This window comes from Girardinichthys multiradiatus, chromosome 8, assembly GCF_021462225.1.
Source record: "Girardinichthys multiradiatus isolate DD_20200921_A chromosome 8, DD_fGirMul_XY1, whole genome shotgun sequence".
Lineage (NCBI taxonomy): Eukaryota > Metazoa > Chordata > Actinopteri > Cyprinodontiformes > Goodeidae > Girardinichthys > Girardinichthys multiradiatus.
The window spans coordinates 17,962,017-17,984,913 of record NC_061801.1 but is presented as its reverse complement, the minus strand read 5'-3'; the positions used below and the strand labels follow the sequence as shown (position 1 = coordinate 17,984,913).

The 22,897-nt window shown below is 39.9% G+C and overlaps 1 protein-coding gene across 2 annotated transcripts in view; it reads left to right on the top strand.

Annotated features, from left to right (window-relative positions):
• The window catches only part of csgalnact1a (chondroitin sulfate N-acetylgalactosaminyltransferase 1a), a 71,351-nt gene extending 53,136 nt beyond the window's left edge, over window positions 1-18,215 (top strand). Inside the window, exons 8-9 of one of the 2 annotated variants that reach the window (XR_007039342.1) lie at window positions 17,898-18,098; window positions 18,180-18,215. Coding sequence is in view for 1 of the 2 variants with exons in the window: in XM_047372902.1 (XP_047228858.1) it covers window positions 7,932-8,218 (287 nt within the window). In the remaining variant the exon portion in view is untranslated. Of the gene's footprint in view, window positions 1-7,931; window positions 11,591-17,897; window positions 18,099-18,179 lie in introns of those variants that run through there. The other variant, XM_047372902.1, reaches the window with a different exon arrangement.
• The last annotated feature ends 4,682 nt before the right edge of the window (window positions 18,216-22,897 follow it).

Below are 22,897 nucleotides of genomic sequence, written 5' to 3'. Positions count from 1 at the left end.
TGTATAATTAAACACATCTGGTTTTCAATGGGTTTTAAAATGATTTAAAATATTTAAATCTAACCTCGATGTGAAAAAAAATTGGCATTAGCTTTATTGCCAAGATTGTACTGACAAACTAGGAATCTGACTCCGAACACTTTGCTCTTGGTGAGGATTTTTTTTTTTTGTATATGTAATAATGGAAATAAAGAATACACAGTTGACTTTACAATAGAATATGATGTGAGATCAGTCCAAGTATGCATGGAGTTGTTCTTGTCATCGTTTTTAAGGCCGATTTGACCCACATGCAGAGAACACTCAAACAGAGAAACGGCAATTTGTGAAATGTACAAGGAGCAAAGTTTCCAGGAAGGCCGTCTGACTGGAAGGGAAAACAACAAGGTGAGTTCAGATTGGGATACAGACTTGCTAATTCTGTGGTTAGGCTTACTATTCGGGTGGGGCGATCCACCAGGGGGGGAGATGGTTGCGAGTCTGGAACAGTGAGGTAGTGCTGATTCCGTTGGGGCTTCTTGATGATCCAGGAGGAACCGTAGGAGGGTGGACAGGGTTCGTTTAACCAGACAGAGAGGCAGGGGTGAAAGTAGTTTCAAATTCTTGCCGGTACTTAGGGGCAGAGCTAGAGGGAGGGCTGCAGAGGCACTGGGGGTGTGTGTGTGTGTGTGTGTGTGTGTGTGTGTTCTTGTACTTGTTGCTGAGTGAGAACCATTTTTCATATTTTTATCGCAAAGTGAGGACATTTTCCTAGTCCTCACTTTTTCAAATTCCATTCTTGGGACAGGGGTTAGGTTTAGGACTAGGGTATGAATTGAGTTATTGTTAGGGTTAGGGTTAGGGTTAGGTATTAACTGGTTAGGGTTAGTGTTAGGGTCAGGGTTAGGCACTAAAAATCAAGGAAAATGAATGGAAGTCAATGGAAGTAATCGAAAAGTCCTCATAAAGATAGTAAAACACGGATGTGTGTGTGTGTGTGTGTGTGTGTTAATTGGTACTCTCATCTGTGGCCCCCTCGGGATCTCTCTCTCTCAACAAAGTCCAAACTCAAACTAATCAATATTTTACTTTACTGTAGGCTGTCTGTATAAGGCAGAAATTAGAATCACTTGACAATGTAATATATATTTCATTTGTTAAAGAACTGCCATGTATGAAACAATGATAAACCATTTTCTGATGCATAACTTTTCATCTTCAGTTTCCATCTTTTCTTTTGAACAAATAACTTATTGTTCTCTGCATTGTGGTCAAGTTTTGATTTCATTTAAATAAAAAATTTGACAGTTTGGTTGTTTTCGCGGTTTTTATTTAAAAGTCTGTAGATGCTAAGTGATTTATTGTTCGTCCTGTCCTAATGCAAGCGGCGGCTTTTTATGTATGTGCACCACCTGTGTAAAATCTCCCAGTATATTAAATCGAACGCACCGATCTCACTGGCAAATGCTCTGTTTTGGGGGTTAGCACGCATGCACTCTCGTGTAGTGTGTGTGAAATTTCTGGTCATAAGCAGTGTTTTCGAGCTGTACTGTGTTGTTGTAATTCACCAAAATAACATGAAACACAACTAGTTACTCTCCCTTTGCTTTTAACTGGGGTATTTAGCAGCGAGCAGACAGACATTAAACGTAGCGGTGCTCGTTTTAAAGGCTGGCTGTTCACAACAGCCTCGAGCTCCGAGGAGAGAGACGCAAAACAGGAGCACTGAGGCTCCATCATAGCAAAACAGTTCAGAAACTATTTGGAATGAGGGGAAAATAACTATATTTATAAACAGATTAAGTCGTGTTTTAGGCTGCCTATTGGTAGCGGATCTGAACTTCTTTGTGTGCTTGTAAAGTTTTGCAGCCATAACTGGTTCTTGATGACGGCTTCATAACAGACAGCCGTTCTTCCTTCTTCCCGGTACTGCGTACCGGCGCACAATCTTTTAGTGGTACGCAGTACTAGAGTGTGCTAGATTGGACGGGTTTAATCTGAGAGACATGAAAAACAGGGTGGATACGGAGATTGGCAGGCAAACAAAAGCGAACAGAGGCAGGGTTGATGAGAGACTGAATAGTGTATGGGCTGATGAACCTGGGAGACAGTTCTTTGGATAGGGACTTGAGTGGAACGTCCTGTGTGGACAACCAAACCTGCTGACCCGGGCGGTAGGCAGGAGCAGGGACACGTCATCTGTCCGCATAGCGTTTGTTCTGGGCTGCAGTCTGATGGAGAGCCCTGGAGGCAGCGGACCAGATGCGCTTACTTCCCTGGATGTGCTGCTGGACTGACGTCACTGCGGTCTTCTTCTCATCGGACGGGAAAAGGGGTGGCTGATACCCCAGTGAGACCTCGAATGGAGAGAAACCAGTAGCAGCCGACACGTGAGAGTTGTATGAGTATTCGACTCAAGGGAGGTAGGTGCTCTATTCAGTGGGACTGGAAGAGGTCACACAGCGGAGAGCAGCCTCTAGCTCCTGGTTGAGCCTCTCTACCTGACCATTGGTCTGTGGGTGGTGACTGGACGTCAGTGAAACCTTAGCTCCCAGGGCGGTGCAGAACTCCTTCCAGACTTGGGCGGTGAATTGGGGGCCACGGTCGGATAGAACATCTTGGGGAATACCATGGAGCCGGAACACATGCTAACCAGGAGCTTGGCAGTCTGAAGGGCTGAGGGCAACCTCCTGAGATGAATGAGATGGCATGATTTAGAAACCCTGTCTATAATAGTCATAATTGTGGTCATACCCTGAGAGGTATGGAGGCCGGTGACAAAATCCACAGCGATGTGGGACCAAGGTCGGTGAGAAATACTGAGTGGTTGTAGGAGACCCGCAGGTGGACGATTAGAAGTCTTATTTCGGGCACAGACTGAACAGGCAGAGACGTAGTCCTTAACATCTTTGTGTTGCGTGGGCCACCAGAAACGTCTGGTAATCGAGGCGATGGTCCGACTGGCTTCTGGATGGACGGCAAACTTTGTAGTGTGAAACCAGGTTATAAGCCAGGACCATACTGGGCAGGGACGAACATGCGGTGAGGTGGCCCCGTTCCAGAACCCGGGTCAGTGAGGAAAGCCTGTTGCACACAGTCCTCAATCTCCCAGGTCATGCCCCCTATGGTGCAGCAGGGTAGCAGTAGCCAGCTTCTCTGAATCATCTGGATTGAATTGTCGGGACAGGGCATCAGGTTTGGTATTCTTGGTTCCAGGTCTATAAGAGATCAAAAAATTAAAGCGGGAAAAGAAAAGTGACCAACGTGACTGACGGGGATTTAACCGCTTAGCGGCTTGGATGTAAGACAGGTTCTTGTGGTCTGTCCAAACTAGCACCAGCTGCTCGGCGTACTCCAGCCAGTGCCACCACTCCTCCAAAGCCAGCTTGATGGCCAAGAACTCCCTGTCTCCGACATCATAATTCCTCTCTGCCGTCGACAGACGGCAAGAGAAAAAGGCGCAGGGGTGAAGCTTCTTATCACAGCCATGGCGCCGAGACAGTACCGCACCTACTCCAGAGTTTGATGCGTCGACCTCCAAGACGAACTGCTTGGCTGAATCTGGGTGGACGAGCACAGGAGCCTGGGTTAACTTGCTCTTTAAAGTGGAGAAGGCGGCCTCAGCGGGGTCCAGGTGAAGGGAATCTTTGTGGACGTCAGGGCGGTCAGAGGGCTGGCCATGCGGCTGTAGTCCTGAATAAACCTCCTGTAGAAGTTGGCAAATCCTAAAAATGGTTGCAATTGTTTCCGAGTGGTAGGTGTAGGCCAGTCTTCCACTGCCCTGACCTTGTCTGGATCAGCACGAACCTGTCCACCCTCGAGGATGTGGCTCAAAAAGCTGATGGATGACCGATGAAACTCGCACTTCTCAGCTTTGACATATACAGGTCCTTCTCAAAATATTAGCATATTGTGATAAAGTTCATTATTTTCCATAATGTAATGATGAAAATTTAACATTCATATATTTTAGATTCATTGCACACTAACTGAAATATTTCAGGTCTTTTATTGTCTTAATACGGATGATTTTGGCATACAGCTCATGAAAACCCAAAATTCCTATCTCACAAAATTAGCATATTTCATCCGACCAATAAAAGAAAAGTGTTTTTAATACAAAAAACGTCAACCTTCACATAATCATGTACAGTTATGCACTCAATACTTGGTCGGGAATCCTTTTGCAGAAATGACTGCTTCAATGCGGCGTGGCATGGAGGCAATCAGCCTGTGGCACTGCTGAGGTCTTATGGAGGCCCAGGATGCTTCGATAACGGCCTTTAGCTCATCCAGAGTGTTGGGTTTTGAGTCTCTCAACGTTCTCTTCACAATATCCCACAGATTCTCTATGGGGTTCAGGTCAGGAGAGTTGGCAGGCCAATTGAGCACAGTGATACCATGGTCAGTAAACCATTTACCAGTGGTTTTGGCACTGTGAGCAGGTGCCAAGTCGTGCTGAAAAATGAAATCTTCATCTCCATATAGCTTTTCAGCAGATGGAAGCATGAAGTGCTCCAAAATCTCCTGATAGCTAGCTGCATTGACCCTGCCCTTGATAAAACACAGTGGACCAACACCAGCAGCTGACACGGCACCCCAGACCATCACTGACTGTGGGTACTTGACACTGGACTTCTGGCATTTTGGCATTTCCTTCTCCCCAGTCTTCCTCCAGACTCTGGCATCTTGATTTCCGAATGACATGCAGAATTTGCTTTCATCCGGAAAAAGTACTTTGGACCACTGAGCAACAGTCCAGTGCTGCTTCTCTGTAGCCCAGGTCAGGCGCTTCTGCCGCTGTTTCTGGTTCAAAAGGGGCTTGACCTGGGGAATGCGGCACCTGTAGCCCATTTCCTGCACACGCCTGTGCACGGTGGCTCTGGATGTTTCTACTCCAGACTCAGTCCACTGCTTCCGCAGGTCCCCCAAGGTCTGGAATCGGCCCTTCTCCACAATCTTCCTCAGGGTCCGGTCACCTCTTCTCGTTGTGCAGCGTTTTCTGCCACACTTTTTCCTTCCCACAGACTTCCCACTGAGGTGCCTTGATACAGCACTCTGGGAACAGCCTATTCGTTCAGAAATTTCTTTCTGTGTCTTCCCCTCTAGCTTGAGGGTTTTGAGTGGTAAACCAGGCTGGGAGTTTTAAAGGCCTCAGGAATCTTTTGCAGGTGTTTAGAGTTAACTCGTTGATTCATAGCTCGTTTAGAGACCCTTTTAATGATATGCTAATTTTGTGAGATAGGAATTTTGGGTTTTCATGAGCTGTATGCCAAAATCATCCGTATTAAGACAATAAAAGACCTGAAATATTTCAGTTAGTGTGCAATGAATCTAAAATATATGAATGTTAAATTTTCATCATTACATTATGGAAAATAATGAACTTTATCACAATATGCTAATATTTTGAGAAGGACCTGTAGTTGGTTCTCCAACAGGCGTTGCAAGACCAGACGGACATGTCGGCTGTGTTCTGCAAGAGTCTTAGAATAGATCAGGATGTCATCTAAATAAGCAAAAACAAACAAATTCAGGAAGTCCTGTAAAACGTCATTGACGAGGGCCTGACAAACGGCAGGAGCATTGCATAGTCCAAAAGGCATGACAAGATACTCAAAATGTCCCAGCGGGGTCTTGAATGCCGTCTTCTACTCATCCCTCTGGCAGATCCGAACTAAATGATAGGCATGTCTAAGGTCTAGTTTTGAGAAGATTGTGGTCCCATGTACTGGTTCCAAAGTAGATGAAAGTTGCGGTAAAGGGTACTTGTTTTTAACAGTGATAGCATTTAGCCCCTGTAATCTATACAAGGACGTAGGGAACCGTCCTTTTAGCCAACAAAGAAAAACCCCGCCCGAGGGGCGACGAGGATGGCCAGATAATGCCTACTGCAAGGGATTTGGCTATATAATTCTCCATTGTCTCTCTTTCTGGCCATGAGATCTTATATAACCGGCTAGTAAGTAAAGGAGCCCCCGGTAACAGGTCAATTGCGCAGTCATATGGACGGTGTGCAGGGAGAGAGAGGGCCCATGATTTACCAAATATTGAACCTAAGTCATGGTATTTATCTGGCACTTGGGTAAGATCAGGTGGTTCGACCTCCTCTCCCTCCTTAAGGGTTCTAGGTGATACAGCTGACTGCAAACAGCACGACAAGCACTGAGTAGACCAGGATTCAATTCTTAATTCCTGCCAGTTTAAATGGGGGTTATGAGCCTGTAACCAGGGAAAACCCAGAACCAGCGAAGTCTGGGAAAAAACAACCACAAGACAACCACACTGACAGTTCTGGAGCTCTGACTGTGAAGTGTTCATTAGAAAAACAGCCTAACCAATTCCCCATTTTTAGTATTTCCTCAACAAAAATTAAGCAAACATGAGCTGTTTCTGGAAAACTAAGTGGGCACGGTTAATAGGAGTGTTGCCTTGAAGCAAAAAGGTCCTGGGGTCTTTCTGCATGGAGCTTGCATGTTCTCCCCATGCATGTGGCTTCTCTCTGGGTTCTCTGACTTCCTAACACAGTCTAACTACTTAGTGAGGAGAAATGTGAGGTAAATTGGTCTCTCTAAATGTCTCAGAATTTCGGTTAGTTTGAGGTATGGACTTTAACAAACCTCGCAGGACCTTCATTCTTTTCTTCTTCAGCCATGCTGTTGAAAATGTTCTCTTGTGTTTTATTTAACATCTTCCTTCAGGTTTGTTTCGAGTTCAGCTGTCAGAATCACATTTGGCTCCAGAATACTTTGATATGATTAGGAGTGCAAGAAGCCCAGGTACTGCGGCTCCAAAAGTAGCCCAAATCTTGACCCCTCCTCCACTGTGCTTGACAGTTTGTATGAGGTGTTGGCGCTGACATGCTGTGTTTGGTTATATAGCTCACATGGCAATATGGATTGTGACCAAACAACACTGCTTTGGTCTCATCTATCTAAAGGACATTGTTCCAAAACTCTTGTAGTTTATTCAGATACAGCAGAAGTTGTGCTGCGAAATTATTTTAATTGAGAAGAGGTTTCTTTCTGGCAATTCTTCCAAATAAGCAATACTTGTTCCGTCTTTTTCTAGATGTACTACATTGAAGTGAATATTTATCATGTAAATATTTTAGAATATGGTAAAGAACACATGTTTTTTTACATATGCAGACATGTAAAAAAGGAGTACTTTTTTCCACTTTACTGTAAATATAGGAACATTGTATCAAATGTGGATTTTGTTAAAATAGAGGGATTTTTCTCTCAAATGGCAATCTGACACCAAATTTTGTTAGTTGGTAGGGGTGGGCATTTATTATTGCAAAAGATTTCTTATCATGATAAGCATTTTGATTAGCCATGACGATGATAAATTTGATGTCTGAAAAGCCCCAAAACTGAGGGTATTGTCATGATTGTTACGTTGAATACTTTCTCCACTTGAGTGATGAGACCATCAATAAATATCAACTAAAAATATGATTAAATGCTGTTACTGTGTGCAGTTTAGTAAAAAAAAAATCACACTTGTTTTGATACCTGGTGTCCTAAGGAAAATAGGTATCTTTTCTAAAAGCAGAATTTCTGTTTGTGGGGGTTTTACTGCAGTGACATGTAGTTACAGCCATGGGGTTGCAGTTTTTATCATCATTTTATCGTTCACACAATAAATACCACAAAGCATTGTTATAAAAATTTTAAGTCCATATTGCCAATCCCTGCAGAACCCTGAAGCTTGAGTCATGAGCCATGGAGCAGGTTTAGAGGAGCCTGATCCAAATCAGTCAGCATCAGTTCAACATACACCCTAAAATAACAAATCTCAAAATGAAATTGATCAACTGCAAACTCTCATTCAAAATCAGATTTTTTTGTAGAAAGTGAATGTGACACTATAACTGTGTGCCAAGCTGCAAAACGCTTAGCATAACATAATGACGCATTCTCTGATGACCATGTCTGTTCTGTCAGGGGGTTTTGACATCGACATCAAAGGCTGGGGCGGTGAAGATGTCCACCTCTACAGAAAGTACCTCCACAGCAACCTCCTGGTCATCCGAGCGCCGTCACGCAGCCTGTTCCACCTGTGGCATGAGAAGCACTGTGCCGACGAGCTGCCTCCAGACCAGTACCGAATGTGCATGCAGTCCAAGGCCATGAATGAGGCCTCGCACGGCCAGCTGGGGATGCTCTTCTTCAGGCATGAGATCGAAGCTCATCTCCGCAAGCAAAAACAGCAAAACGCCAAGAAGATTTGATTCTGGACTGCTGACAGCAAGGGGCTGTATCCAGCAGGCAAATTCAGCTCATCTTAGCTTTGGTAAAGATGCATAATTTGCCATCCTTCTCTGAACCAAAGTCAAGGCTCACTTTTATATATCTGTACAGAAAAATTAAGGCTACAAGAAAGAGATATTGTAGACGGAAACTGAGAGAAAGAGCTTGGCTGAAAAATGTGTATTTTCACTTAATACACAAAACGTGGTTTAGGCAAATCTTATTCAAATGGCCAAGAAAGAGGTAGATAAACATTTACATTTCCCTGATATATTAAGAAGGCCAGCTATTTCTTTTATTTTCTGTTCTTAATGGCTTGTCCTTTGACTTTATTATCTAAATCAAAGCTAGAAAAGGAATAAATCTAGTACCTTAAGTGACCATCTACTTTAATGCAGATTCATTTAAGATTTGTTTTTATAAAAGTCTGGATACATTTAATTAAAGTGAAAAACTCTTATTTTTTTGTTTCAAAAAACACAAATTTGGTGTAGGTTTGAATTTATTTGGCATTTTCACTGATCCACAGAAGGTCAGAATTAGCCTTATAGGCTCAGAGATAGACATTCATCTTTTAAGATGTGGCTAAATGCCTGTTAGCCACACACTTCTTTGCAGCCATTAACACGCTCCTGGCATAACTCTGGCTTCTTAACATAAATGGCAGAGCTTATTTAAATAGTTTGATTTTCCGGCATGGATCCAACTTTTAATCATAGTTTAAAATTTTTCAACATGGTTGAGACTGAAGATAGTGATCATTCCAGAAACCTAATGTTAACATGTTTTATCCATTTAATTTTATCCGATAATAAAGAGGGAGTTAAAGAATTAGGAGGAAGTTGCCTTTCAATATACTACCATTCCTTTGGCAGAATACACCCACAGCCTGATACTACCACCACCATGCTTGACATTTTATGTGTGCTTATGTTTGAAAGGCCAAACAGCTTCATCTTTGTCTCTTCTTGCCATTAAATGTTTGTCTGAAAGGCATTTGGTAATTCCTTTGGGATGCATCAATTTTCTGTCTAACTGTGTCTATTTTGGATATGTTTTTTTTCTTTCTTGGTAGACAGCCTCACTGTGAATTGCAACATTAAACTGTTGTCCAGCATTTTTAATTTTAAAACACGCTTGATCACTGGTGGCTCCTTCACATCCTGATCAACTTCTTTTCATCCGAGGTGGACCGTTTTTGTCATATGGCTGAATCTTTAAAAAACATTGGGTGTCCCAACAGGACCGTGATCCCAAAAGCAAATCCAAAACTGGTTTTGGAATGGATAATGTTGGCAAACAAAAGGTCTCTGGAATGGCGCCAACCCTATTAAAAAGTGGACCAGAAAGAGTGTTTCAAATATTCAGCCAGACTTATGCCAATAGCTCTTTGATGGCTGCAAAAGCAAATGATTTCTGTGCAACTTACAAAGGAGCATTATCCAAATTCTAGTGGGAGAGGTATATGTATGTATTTGAGTCTATATGAAAATGTTTGACCATGTGTGGATTAGAAAAAAATCCACAATATATATTCAAACTTGTACACCTAGTTCTAGTTTTTAAAAATCATTGAAGTTGTATGTTTTAGAGTCTCTCCATTCTGGAAAAAGAGCAGTTCATATGCATCAATGAAAGCCCAAAATGATTAATGCCCTTAATTAGTCTACGTAAGCCTCTGTACACAACCATTAAATATTTTTGAGAACATCTGTGTTTATGAGAGCCAATTCCAGTTGTTTCAAGGTTTTAAAAAACGTGACTTTGATCTAACCTATGTGCCTTATGTAAAAAATGTCAGTTTAACGTCTGCTGAAGTTTTATACGTGTGTAAACAGAGCCATCTAATGGTTTGAAAATGAATAGCAGTTGAACAATCAGTGAAGGATTATTTCAAAGTCCTCATAAAATCTGTAAAATTATACATAAATTATTTTCTCAGCTGCCTTTTTTGTTTAGTAATAATTATTATGTTCTGTAAAAGTCACATTTGTTGCCTGCCTGGACAGTATAACGTGCAGGCTGTTAAACTCAGCATCATAAGGGGACGAGAGTAGTTTTGAAAGAAAAGCGTGCCCTGATTTATAAATAAGTATTTTATAGAGAAACATGTAACTTAGTAAAGTTTCATCTTTCAGATTATACTAGCTTTATCTGCAACCCTGTTTTAGGATGTGTAAAAACAAAAAACTATGAATTATTTTTTGCAGTAATGTAATTACATCTTGAACATTTGAGAAAAATCCAAGCTTTCATTTGAGTACAGTCATTGAGAGGCGGAATATTTTATATTAAAACCAACTTGTTTTTAACAAAATCACCGTTGCCCCCTTATTGGCACTCCTGCAACCTCTTCTATGTACAACCCCCTATTAAAAATAGAAAAGCACTTCTGGAACAGTTTTATAAGGTTGGAGCATATAGAAAAAAAGGAATCTTTGATCATTCTTTACATAATTTTTGTAGGATTGATACTCCTGGGTCCTTTCTTGAGGAGAGATAAGATTAAGGTCTGTGGACTGAGATAGCCATGGAAAATTGTATGTCTTGTCTTTCCTATTTTCACAAGTGGCTAAGAAAAATGGGACTCATATCATATATCCCAGAAAAACAGGAAGTCAAAATGACTACCTTAAAAAGTAAAGTATACATTAATTACTTTGGTTACATTTATTTTAAACTTGGTTATGGGTGACAAGTAGTAGCTCCAGTGATGGCGCTGCTAATGCTAGAATACAATGTTTTTTTGGTTATGTTTTTTAAATGAGGGGGACCTTTCCTGCAATAACAGACTCGTTTAGTTTAAGGTTATTTTTTATGTTTTATACCCCTTTACCAGGGGTTTCAATAAGCATGGTTGTCAGCAATAATGTTTCATTTAAGATCAGACAAAGAAACTCAAATCTGCTGTGTTTTACACATAAACGTATTTGTAAAACTTTACAGGAATGTGTTAACATTTGTTGGATTTGTGTTGACAACAAGAAGTCAGAACAAGGTCTTAATGTCAAGTGTTTTTTGTGCAATTGTAAAGTAAATTATGATTAATACGAGTAAGATGTCAGTTATTTATTTTTAATGTAGTTGCCCTGAAAGATTTTTTTCAATCCTCGTGTAGCACTTGCTCAATATAATAAATCCAGAATCAAAATAATTGGCATTGATTTACTTTTTTGCTCTATTACTTTTATTTTTCATTGGAAATAAGGTTTTTTCAGCTTTTTGTAACTTCATGTACATATTCATGCATTATTTTTCTTATGTAATCCATGGTTCATCTATATTTTTCCAATGACTTTTTTTACTGTTGTTTCTCAGCTCAAACATGAAATAAAACCCAACTTTGAATTGGATTATATTTGTAATAATAATTTATTTTTGCTTCATGGCAAGAGATTTACATTTTTAGTAGGTGACATATAAGTATTAGACAAGTAAAAGATATTTTGCATCAACTAGAGTAAAACATGTCGTATTAACATGTTTTTGCAAAGAATTAGTTTTTCAGACATATTAATACAGTATTTTCATCATGTCAAACTACCTTGAGAGCTTTAGTGCTTTTCTCCACAACCAATTAGGAACTTAAAGGTCAGTCACTTTTGTGGTGGTGATGGTGTCTAGAAACATTTTGTTATGTTAGTTATAAAAGTTAAAAGTTCTTTAATCTGTCATCTGCAGATTTCTCATTGTTTTTAAAGGAACTGTCCTTATAAGGAAAATATGCTTCTTCCAAGCTCTACCTTTTCATATTTAAGCAACTATATAAGCAGCATTTTTTAACTTAAGTACACTTGTAATTAAAAGTGTAACGTTTTTTTTTTTGGTGTACCTTTACTGTCAGAGCTCTAGATGAGGTCAATGAGCTAATAATTGCGGTTGGTAGATACCTAAACTATTAACAATAGTATTAAATACTTTGTAAAACCACATTTCACTGCATTTACAGCTGCAAGTATTTTTGGATACGCCTCTTCCAGCTTTTCCCATTCTTCTTTGCAAAATAGTTCAAGCTCAGTCAGGCTGGATGGGGGTAGTGTCTGAGAAAATGAATTTTCAAGTCCTGCTACAGATTCTCAATTAGGTTCAGGACCAGATTTTGACTGGGTCATTGCAACACATGAATATGTTTTGCTCTTAAACACTTCCTTTGTAGCTCTGGCTGTATGTTTAGGGTAGTCGTCCTACTGGAGGGTGAACCTCCACCCTAGTCTCAAGTCTTTTGCAGCCTCTAACAGCTTTTCTGCAAAGAGTGCCCCTAACTTGGCTCCATCCATCTTCCAATCCCAACTTCCTAAATCTGACCAGCCTCCCTGTTTCTGATTAAGAAAAGCATTCTTAAGCGTGGTGCATGGTGTAGTGGTAGAGCACGCAACCCCTATATGGAGGCTTTCACCGCAATATAGCTTTCCCTGGTTCGACTCCCGACCCCGGCGACCTGTGCTGCATGTCTTGCTCCTCTCTTCACACCACTTTCTGTCTGCCTACTTTCAAATTCCAAAAATAAAGGCCACTAGTGCTGCAAAAAAAAAAAAAAAAAAAAGGATTCCCATGATCCTGCCACCACCTCGTTTCACTTTGAGAATTGTGCGTTCAGAGTGATGTGCAGTTTTTGTATATAGGCAAAAAGGTGGTGTCTTCAAATATCCATGTTTACAAAACTAGTTCATACAAATCTTAGATGCTTCAAAGCTCAAACACATCTTAAGTTAATGAAGAGCTTTATTACCCACCAACCTGAGTTCTGCAAGGGTTCTGCAACTAAATGTGTCATGAGAACCAGGGACAGAAAACTAATGTAAACCCCAATCAGGTTTTTATAATTTTACTAGTAGAACATTTCTGGAACACTCAAGTTACACAAATGTGATGATTTTTATACATTACTTTTTAAACATGTTTCTTGAGTATACAAAAGAGAAGTTAGATATATTGCTTTTAAATGCATTTATTAGTAAATGCAAAAATTATTTGATGAGTAGATTTCTACAATGTTGCTCAGGATTTCTGCAAGTCACCCTGACTCGCTGGATATAAAGTTACAGGCCAAATCCTGACACATGATGACCTATTGTTTTATTCATGCTTTGCCCACAAGTTGATATCCACTTCATTATCACGTTTGCCTTGTAATGCATGCTTGAAATACATAGATCATTACCAGTTTATGCATTGATTATTGCAAGAAGATGCACCTGGAGAATGTTTTGATCCCACCCTTTATTCCTGTCAGACTTCTTGGAACTGTAAGTAAAACTAATAACTTGGGTCAGAAATAAATGTCAACATGGAATTTAAGTACACTTCAATGTTGGCATGACACAAGATTTAGACAAAAGGTTTTTTAAACCTTAAAAAATGAGAGAACGCTGCAAAATCAACAAGTCCGCTAGTTTTCTATAGGGTAGTTATTCTGACCGGAAACACTTTACATATAGCTTCCTCGGTATGTGTTTCACAAGGAACATCATTAGCAGCGCACTGTCTCTAATCTCAGTTTCCTATTTAGAAATTAACTGGCTTCTCTGTAAATTACCATCCAATGCAAACATTCCAGGGGTTTTAAGGTTCGGAAACTGCTGTTCACATAAACCACCAAGACATTTTTAATTCAGTTATTTTAGAAGACAGTAGAAGTCCGCTTTGATCTTGGCCTCGCTTGAACTACCCATGGGCTTCAGCTTCTGGGACCAACTCGATCGATATAGGTTTATGTCTCATGATACCCACAATACACCAGAAGAAAATCTGCTTTATTGTCAGAAAAGCAAACAAAGTGTAAACATATCATAGTGCTTGTGTAGGAAAAAATTATTTTAAAAAAACTTCTAAAAGCTAGTTATGAAGAAGTTTAGGCAATGAGCATGACCTAAATCAGGGGGTCCAAACATTTTGACATATGGGCCAATGTGAAGTCAAAAGTACTTACGCACCAAAACAATATAATTTTTAGATCACAAATAATTTAATTGGGATTTTTTTTACCTGCTCAGCAATAAACTAAGCATACAATATTCTAATAAAAAGTAAGATAGTCTGAGTTTTTGTAGTAATTCTCTGCAATAAGAGCAGGATTTGGGTCAGTCTTTTTAGTCATGTTAGTTGCATTTAGTTTAGTAAATTGAAAGCAGAATTGGGGTGCACTGAAGTCTGCTTTCTAGTAAAAGTCACTGAATAGATGTGGTCCTATTTACTATAATATTAAAGTGCAAAAAATGGGGTTGCTGAAAGACAAATACTGTGTGTTGTACCTAACGTTCTCTTGTAAGAATATTTTAATTGTTCGGTAATGATATTGAAAATAACGGAAAGGCCAAATTTTCCTTTTCCAGGTGTTTACAATAAATGTCAGTGTTCTTCACTACACTGGGTGATAATAATATAACCCAGCACTTGTATCTGATGTTTAAAGGTAAAAATGACAACTACATCTTGAGATGGATCGTATGTGAATGACAGAAGCAGGCTAATTTTTCCACAAGTATATAAAGTTTCAGATCCATGTTCTGTGCCTCACAAAGACACACCTCCGCACACCTATTGTGCGTTCCCTTGGCATTCAGAGGTTGGAGTTTGCCAGTTCCTTGTCAGAAAACAAACCAAAAGGGCTGAGTTTAATATCCAGTATGGCTGCTACAAACATGTGATTTAGTGAATGTGATCGATATAAACTATTTATTAACCTTCCTGACGGTTTGTATCTCTATAACCAGTGGCACACATAGGACTGTATCTGTTTGTCAACTTTTTCTTTTTTGTGTTTTAATCAATAAAATTGAGAGAAATGTTGTTATATAATAGTATTAAAATAAAAAGCAAATTCCTTTGTCCTATAACTTGCAACAACAACAGTCTCAACTTGGGTGTGCTACTGCTTCTGGTGAGAACTGTGGAGCAATATGGATTTCTCCCACTCTGCCGAATGCAGCATGTGTGCGCCTTTCATTTACGAGCTTATCTCTGGCACTTGAACGCAGCACAAAGACCTGCGGCAGTGACACGGGGTCTCTGCAGACTAAAAGTGGGCGTTTCTCCACCGAAGTGGGGGTTTCTCAACCTTTAGGCGTTCCGTGACTACGAACAGTGATTGGTTGGCTTTATGTCCTCTGTTTTTCACGGAGGTATATATATACAGAGCTAACCTGTATGAAGTTGTACGGAGAAGCACAGAATGAAGGTAACGCAATTATCAGTCATTAAGTTAATTTTCGAAATTATATTTTTAATGTTGTCAGTTTGTATTATGAAGCCTACATGTACAAATTTGTAGGTAAAAAAAGTACAGGTCAAAAGTACAGGAACACATTGGAGAGACGTGGACCATAAACGTATTAATGTATTGTGTTGAGGTTTATTACTAGCATGTCACCATAGCAAAAATACACCTATGTAGTGATGTCAAACTGAGGCTTTTTGAAGCATAGAGTCATTTTGAACCATTGTGTCATAAAGTGGTTCACTACCCGAAGGTTCATTTAATTCCCTTGGGTGACATCTACTGGCAGTAGCGATTGTTGCACCAAATGAAGCCCTGCGAATGTGATGCACTTGTATGTATATATGCGTGTTGTACATGTGTGTTTTTAGTAACCCATTAAAGATTCTGAGTAATTAACTCATGAAAAAATAAGAATTTAAAAACAATGTGAACTGTAGGGGATTACAGAGGAAAAATAGCCATTAGGCTAATTCTGGCTTCTTTAACTTGAATTGTCATTTGTTTTATGAAATTCCACTGTCCCATTTTAAATAAATGACTAAAAAAAATAAATGAAGTGAAAATTTTTGATTTGTCATTTATATCCATCCAGGACTTATACAGCTCTAGGGTTAGGAAAAGAGCTGCCAAAATCTCTGCAGACCCCACACATCCTGCACATAAACTGTTCAGAGTTTTACCTTCAGGCCGTCGCTACAGAGCACTGTTTACTAAAACCAGCCGCCAGAGACAGTTTCTTACCCCAGGCTGTTTCTCTGTTCAGCATTTAATAAAGTACCAAAGTCGCAATTCCACCTTGTATATATGTATTTAGGAACATAAAGATATATGCAGAATATATCTTATAACGCAAAAACAAAAAAGAAAAAGTGTACCGGAGTCAAATTCCTTGTTTGTTGTATGTACGAACTTGGCAATAAAGCTCATTCTGATATTTTCTTTGGGAGTGTGCTTGGTGTTTTTGCACATTGTGCTTGGTGTAATAAAGAGGGTGCTTGTGTTACTTCAGGTGTTTTTATTCAACAAAAGTAATTTCTGCACAGTAGAAGACCTCAAACGGTTTCTTTTTTTTAGACAATTTTTCCAGCTTTGGAAAATACTCTTTCACAGGAAACAGAGGAGGCTGGTGTAACTAGGAACTGTTTGGCTGGGTGGTCTAGGTTTGGATACAGAGAAAGGCTGGGAGTCCTTCACTATGAAGTGCACAAGAGCTTCATCAAGCTCTTGCTTCCTGGATCCTAAAAACAATAAAGAAAGAAAATAATAAAGACAAGTGACTTCATTTTAACTTACAAACATTTAACTGTCGTTCTTTCTAATTTTGCATATATATCTATATCTATGTTATGATGACCTTGATTGGTGGCACGAGGCTGAGTGTTCTCGTGTTTGGCTCTATAATGCCTCAGCATTTATGACGTATTATTATTATTATTATTATTATACGTCAGGAGCTGCCGGCAAAGCAAACACTGCACCTGTAAAACCAAGATAACAACAAGTTACCGCACCTCTTGCATAACATGATCCCCTGACTATAACACTACAGCATAGTATAGGCTATATACCTTTTAATAAACACTTTGAATGTACATGACCTTATTAGGTGGAACCAATCAAAATATTGCCAGACTTGGGAACGCTTCCTAGATGGTTGCTCCATGACAGAATAATCCACCAAAACTCCGAATATCCAAAAACGAGAGCTGTTCGTAACGTATAATACGTGTAGAACGGGGATGTGAACCGGGACTTGAGAGCATCTTAAATACACTAAATCGCGCCTGATGTTTGAAACTCCGCCACTCAACTCAAAGCAGTCAGCTGACTCGGTCTGAATGAAGCAGTGAAGTGGTTCACACGTGATCGGTGACGTCACATGAAGCAAACTCCGGCCCACTGCTTCACCATAACTACCCTGTCGAGTTTGAAGCGTGCTTTGCAGCCTCGGTGTTAGAGGTAACATCACTACACCTATGTGTAGAAAGTTTTGTAGCATAACGTCGCTTAGCTACACGAATTTGGCTGATCTGTTGCGTTTTGCGGATGGATTAATACTGAGTATATATATTTCTTGTATGACCTAAACATAGTTTTGTAAATTTAGTCATGTATTTTGGAGATGTGTGTAGTGTTGATTTTCATTTTAATTGATTTTCATTTTAATAACTTCAGAGGTTTTGTAGACATAATAAAACAATAAGAGTCGTTGACCTTAGCTACACAACATTAAAAAGTTTAACTGTTTCACATGGATCCACAAATTACTTCATTTGTAGTTACATTTAAAGATCAGGCATTAATTGAAATTTTCTGTCACAAAGGACTTTTGCACTGCATGTTGAATACATTAGGAAAGGGAAAGGCCTTGTCCTTATGCAAGTGCTACTTTGTAAAATGTTGTGTTTGATGATTTTAACAATTTCTTTTTTCAATTGAAGGTGTCGTTGACTGGAAGAAATTCTCTAAAGAATTTCAGGCTGAGTACCGGAAACCGTACCTCATATATAACTGCTTAAGTTGTGGAACCACATTTAAAGATTGTGGTGCAGTTTACTGGGGAAACGAGGACAGCTGAGAGGCTTTTATTCGGAACCCATTACTCTGGGGTTCTGCAGCCACGTCTGCGCCATGGATGCAGGGTTAGTTTTCCAGATTCCTACTGTAATTTTGTTACAGCCCTTGGCCTTTAGACGTTTTGCAGTCTGTTTGTTTTTATGCAGATTCAGATGTGGGAACACACTCAGCTGATTGGCTGCCCGGTGGCTGCAGAGAGGGAACTCCATTGGACCAAGCAGAAGTTGACCAAGCCAATCAGTGGATGATGAGGCCCACCTGGAGTCATTCTTCCATTGGGACAGCTTTTGGAAGATGCTTTGTGCAGCTGACCCCCACTTTGCTTTGTGAAAAGACTTTTGAAGGTGGTTTTGGTAGCTTTATAGCATTTTGTACTGTTGACCCACCTTGCACTGCTTAGCAGTTTGGTTTTGAACTTGGTTTGTTCCTAATAGTTCAACCTAGCAGCCTGTGTTTGGCATCCCTTTTTTTTTAAGTCCCTTTGTCTCAGAGTGTTTTGAATTTGGTTTAGGTTTTTCTTGTTTTGATCTTTTAATTGCTGAGGCTGGATTTGTCCTCTAGTTTGGTTATTAATTGGGTAAACCATTTGGTGTTTAGTATGTGGAACCCTTTTCTTTGTAATAAATCCTTTTAAACTCCACACCTTTTCATTTGTTTTTCCTCTGGACAAATTTTTATGTTACCATAAAAATGTGTCCAGATCCCCTAGGCCTGGGGTCGTAACAAATTTCCTCCATCACATGAAGTAACACCCTAATGATACTATGTTGTTGTTTTTTTATTTTATAATGGATGCTATGAAGACTTAAGATATGTGGGACAGATTGTCTTCAAAGGTTCAATACTTAAGAAGTACACCACCACCAAGTGATGCCTGCACATTTTTCTTGATGTAAAATAAAGAACATCTTTAACCTCATGTTGTCTCTTATTGCTGCCTTTGATGTGGGCTGTCAGTGAGATGAAATGTGATGATTTCTAGAGTTTGTGTATAATATACTATTTTTCAGTGTAGAGCAAATAGCTTTATCACTATGTTTATTTTTGGCACATTAAGAGGCAGTTCTGCATGGTCATTATTACTGTTAGAAGATATACAGGTCCTTCTCAAAATATTAGCATATTGTGATAAAGTTCATTATTTTGCATAATGTCATGATGAAAATTTAACATTCATATATTTTAGATTCATTGCACACTAACTGAAATATTTTAGGTCTTTTATTGTTTTAATACAGATGATTTTGGCATACAGCTCATGAAAACCCAAAATTCCTATCTCACAAAATTAGCATATTTCATCCAACCAATAAAAGAAAAGTGTTTTTAATACAAAAAACGTCAACCTTCAAATAATCATGTACAGTTATGCACTCAATACTTGGTCTGGAATCTTTTGGCAGAAATGACTGCTTCAATATGGCGTGGCATGGAGGCAATCAGCCTGTGGCACTGCTGAGGTCTTATGGAGGCCCAGGATGCTTCGATAGCGGCCTTTAGCTCATCCAGAGTGTTGGGTCTTGAGTGTCTCAACGTTCTCTTCTCAATATCCCACAGATTCTCTATGGGGTTCAGGTCTGGAGAGTTGGCAGGCCAATTGAGCACAGTGATACCATGGTCAGTAAACCATTTACCAGTGGTTTTGGCACTGTGAGCAGGTGCCAGGTCGTGCTGAAAAATGAAATCTTCATCTCCATAAAGCTTTTCAGCAGATGGAAGCATGAAGTGCTCCAAAATCTCCTGATAGCTAGTTGCATTGACCCTGCCCTTGATAAAACACAGTGGACCAACACCAGCAGCTGACACGGCACCCCAGACCATCACTGACTGTGGGTACTTGACACTGGATCTCTGGCATTTTGGCATTTCCTTCTCCCCAGTCTTCCTCCAGACTCTGGCACCTTGATTTCCGAATGACATGCAGAATTTGCTTTCATCCGAAAAAAGTACTTTGGACCACTGAGCAACAGTCCAGTGCTGCTTCTCTGTAGCTCAGGTCAGGCGCTTCTGCTGCTGTTTCTGGTTCAAAAGTGGCTTGACCTGGGGAATGCGGCACCTGTAGCCCATTTCCTGCACACGTCTGTGCACGGTGGCTCTGGATGTTTCTACTCCAGACTCAGTCCACTGCTTCCGCAGGTCCCCCAAGGTCTGGAATCGGCCCTTCTCCACAATCTTCCTCAGGGTCCGGTCACCTCTTCTCGTTGTGCAGCGTTTTCTGCCACACGTTTTCCTTCCCACAGACTTCCCACTGAGGTGCCTTGATACAGCACTCTGGGAACAGCCTATTCGTTCAGAAATTTCATTCTGTGTCTTACCCTCTAGCTTGAGGGTGTCAATAGTGGCCTTCTGGACAGCAGTCAGGTCGGCAGTCTTACCCATGATTGGGGTTTTGAGTGATGAACCAGGCTGGGAGTTTTAAAGGCCTCAGGAATCTTTTGCAGGTGTTTAGAGTTAACTCGTTGATTCAGATGATTAGGTTCATAGCTCGTTTAGAGACCTTTTTAATAATATGCTAATTTTGTGAGATAGGAATTTTGGGTTTTCATGAGTTGTATACCAAAATCATCCGTATTAAGACAATAAAAGACCTGAAATATTTCAGTTAGTGTGCAATGAATCTAAAATATATGAATGTTAAATTTTCATCATGACATTATGGAAAATAATGAACTTTATCATAATATGCTAATATTTTGAGAAGGACCTGTATCTGAAAGATAATCTGCCTTTACCTTGACATAAAGCTAAGTACATTATGAAGTAAGTGCAAAACGATATGTTTGGCTTAAAAGCAACACAGCTCATCACCCTGAACACACCATCCCCACTGTCAAACATGGTTGTGGCAGCATCATGGTTTGGGCCTGCTTTTTGTCAGCAGGGACAGGGAAGATGGTCAAAATTGATGGGAAGATGGATGGGCCCAAATACAGGACCATTCTGGAAGAAAACCTGTTGGAGTCTGCAAGAGACCTGAGACTGGGATGGAGATTTATCTTCCAACAAGAAAATGATCCAAAACATAAAGCCAAATCTACAATGGAATGGTTCACAAATAAACGTATCCAGGTGTTGGAATGGTTAAGTCAAAGTCCAGACCTGAATCCAATCAAGAATCTGTGGAAAGAGCTGAAGACTGCTGTTCACGAACGCTCTCCATCCAACCTCACTGAGCTCGAGCTGTTTTGCAAGGAAGAATGGGCAAGAATTTCAGTCTCTCGATGTGCAAAACTGATAGAGAAATACCCCAACCGACTTGCAGCTGTAATTGCAGCAAAGGGTGGCGCTACAAAGTATTAACGCAAGGGGGCCAAATAATATTGCACGCCGCACTTTTCAGTTTTTTATTTGTTAAAAAAGTTTGACATCCGATAAATTTCATTCCACTTCACGAATGTGTCCCACTTGTTGTTGATTCTTCACAAAAAATTTGAATTTTATATCTTTATGTTTGAAGCCTGAAATGTGGCAAGAGGTTGAAAAGTTCAAGGGGGCAGAATACTTTCGCAAGGCACTGTATCTGGCACAGGTTGGCTTAAATCTGTGAAGGGTGCAATAAGAGGTCATGGCATATAAAGCGAAGTGTGCTGCCTGGTCTCAGTCAAAGGTCATAAGTCCTCCATAAGATAATGACCCAGAACCAAAAGCTAAAACTAAACTTACTCTCGTGTTTTAGCTGAAACATGGAGTGGGAAGAAGTGACCTGTCAAACCTGAGAAAGCCGGCGCAGTTTACTAATGAGATGTGAGCCAAAATACCTGCTCCAGTTGCTGAAATCTCATGTTTGCAGCAAGATGCTGCATATCTTCTATAAGTCTGTTGTGGAAAGTGTGATCTCTGCTACCATCATCTGCTGGGGAAGCAGCATCAAAACCAGGGACTTAAAAAGCTCAACAAGCTAATAAAGAAGGCTGGCTCTGTTCTGGGGATTCCTCTAGAACCTTTGGAGATAATTGTGTAAAGAAGGATTCTTTATAAAATGAAGAACATTATGGAGAACCCTGAGCATCCTCTTCATGAGACTGTCCTACAACAACAGAGTGTCTTCAGTCAGAGGCTTCTTCAGATCTGTTGTAAGACGGAGCGCTACAGGAGATCCTTCCTGCCCACAGATATCAGCATCTACAGCAGCTCTTTGAAGAAACCTGTATATTATGAGCTACAACAACAATTAATTACCCTTTGCGATTAAAAAAGTATTTTGAATTTGAATTGGAATTTAAATTGAAAATGACAGTAATCACTTATGAGAGGTGACTGCTTCAAAAGGTTGAACGAGAAAATATGAAGTCATGGGTACCATCCTTTGTCTCCAAGCTACTCTCATTACAGTTATTATTTTTTAAATGATACATTTTTATGTCTTCATTATGATTTGTTTCAAACTACTTTTGTGAGTTTCACATTATTTTCATACCCACAACGGGTATATGTACTTTTAGCCCTCACAATATCTCTGAAAAATCAATACTGTTGATTATTAAAAGATCAACTTTATGAAAATAAACAAATAAATAAAAGTCCGATGCCAGGGAATAAACTACTGAAATTAGGAAAAAAATATAACAAGTCCGTAGAGACCTTTTTGTTTATTTTCTCATTTTATTTTATTCAGATTCGATGTAAAAAAAAAAAAAAGGGGGGGGGTTATAGAAGATTATAAGTAGAAAATAAACTCCAATGGCAAACGTCAGTTTAAAAAAAAATCACTTCCTGGTATTGATCAATCATATGTTGCGGTTGAGTTACGCCCATAATCATATGCTTGTCAAATCATGTGCTGCGCTTGATTTCATTCGTCCAATCAGGATTGGTGATTGAGAAACGCCCACTTCGTCTGCAGAGACCCCTACTTGGCTGCAGT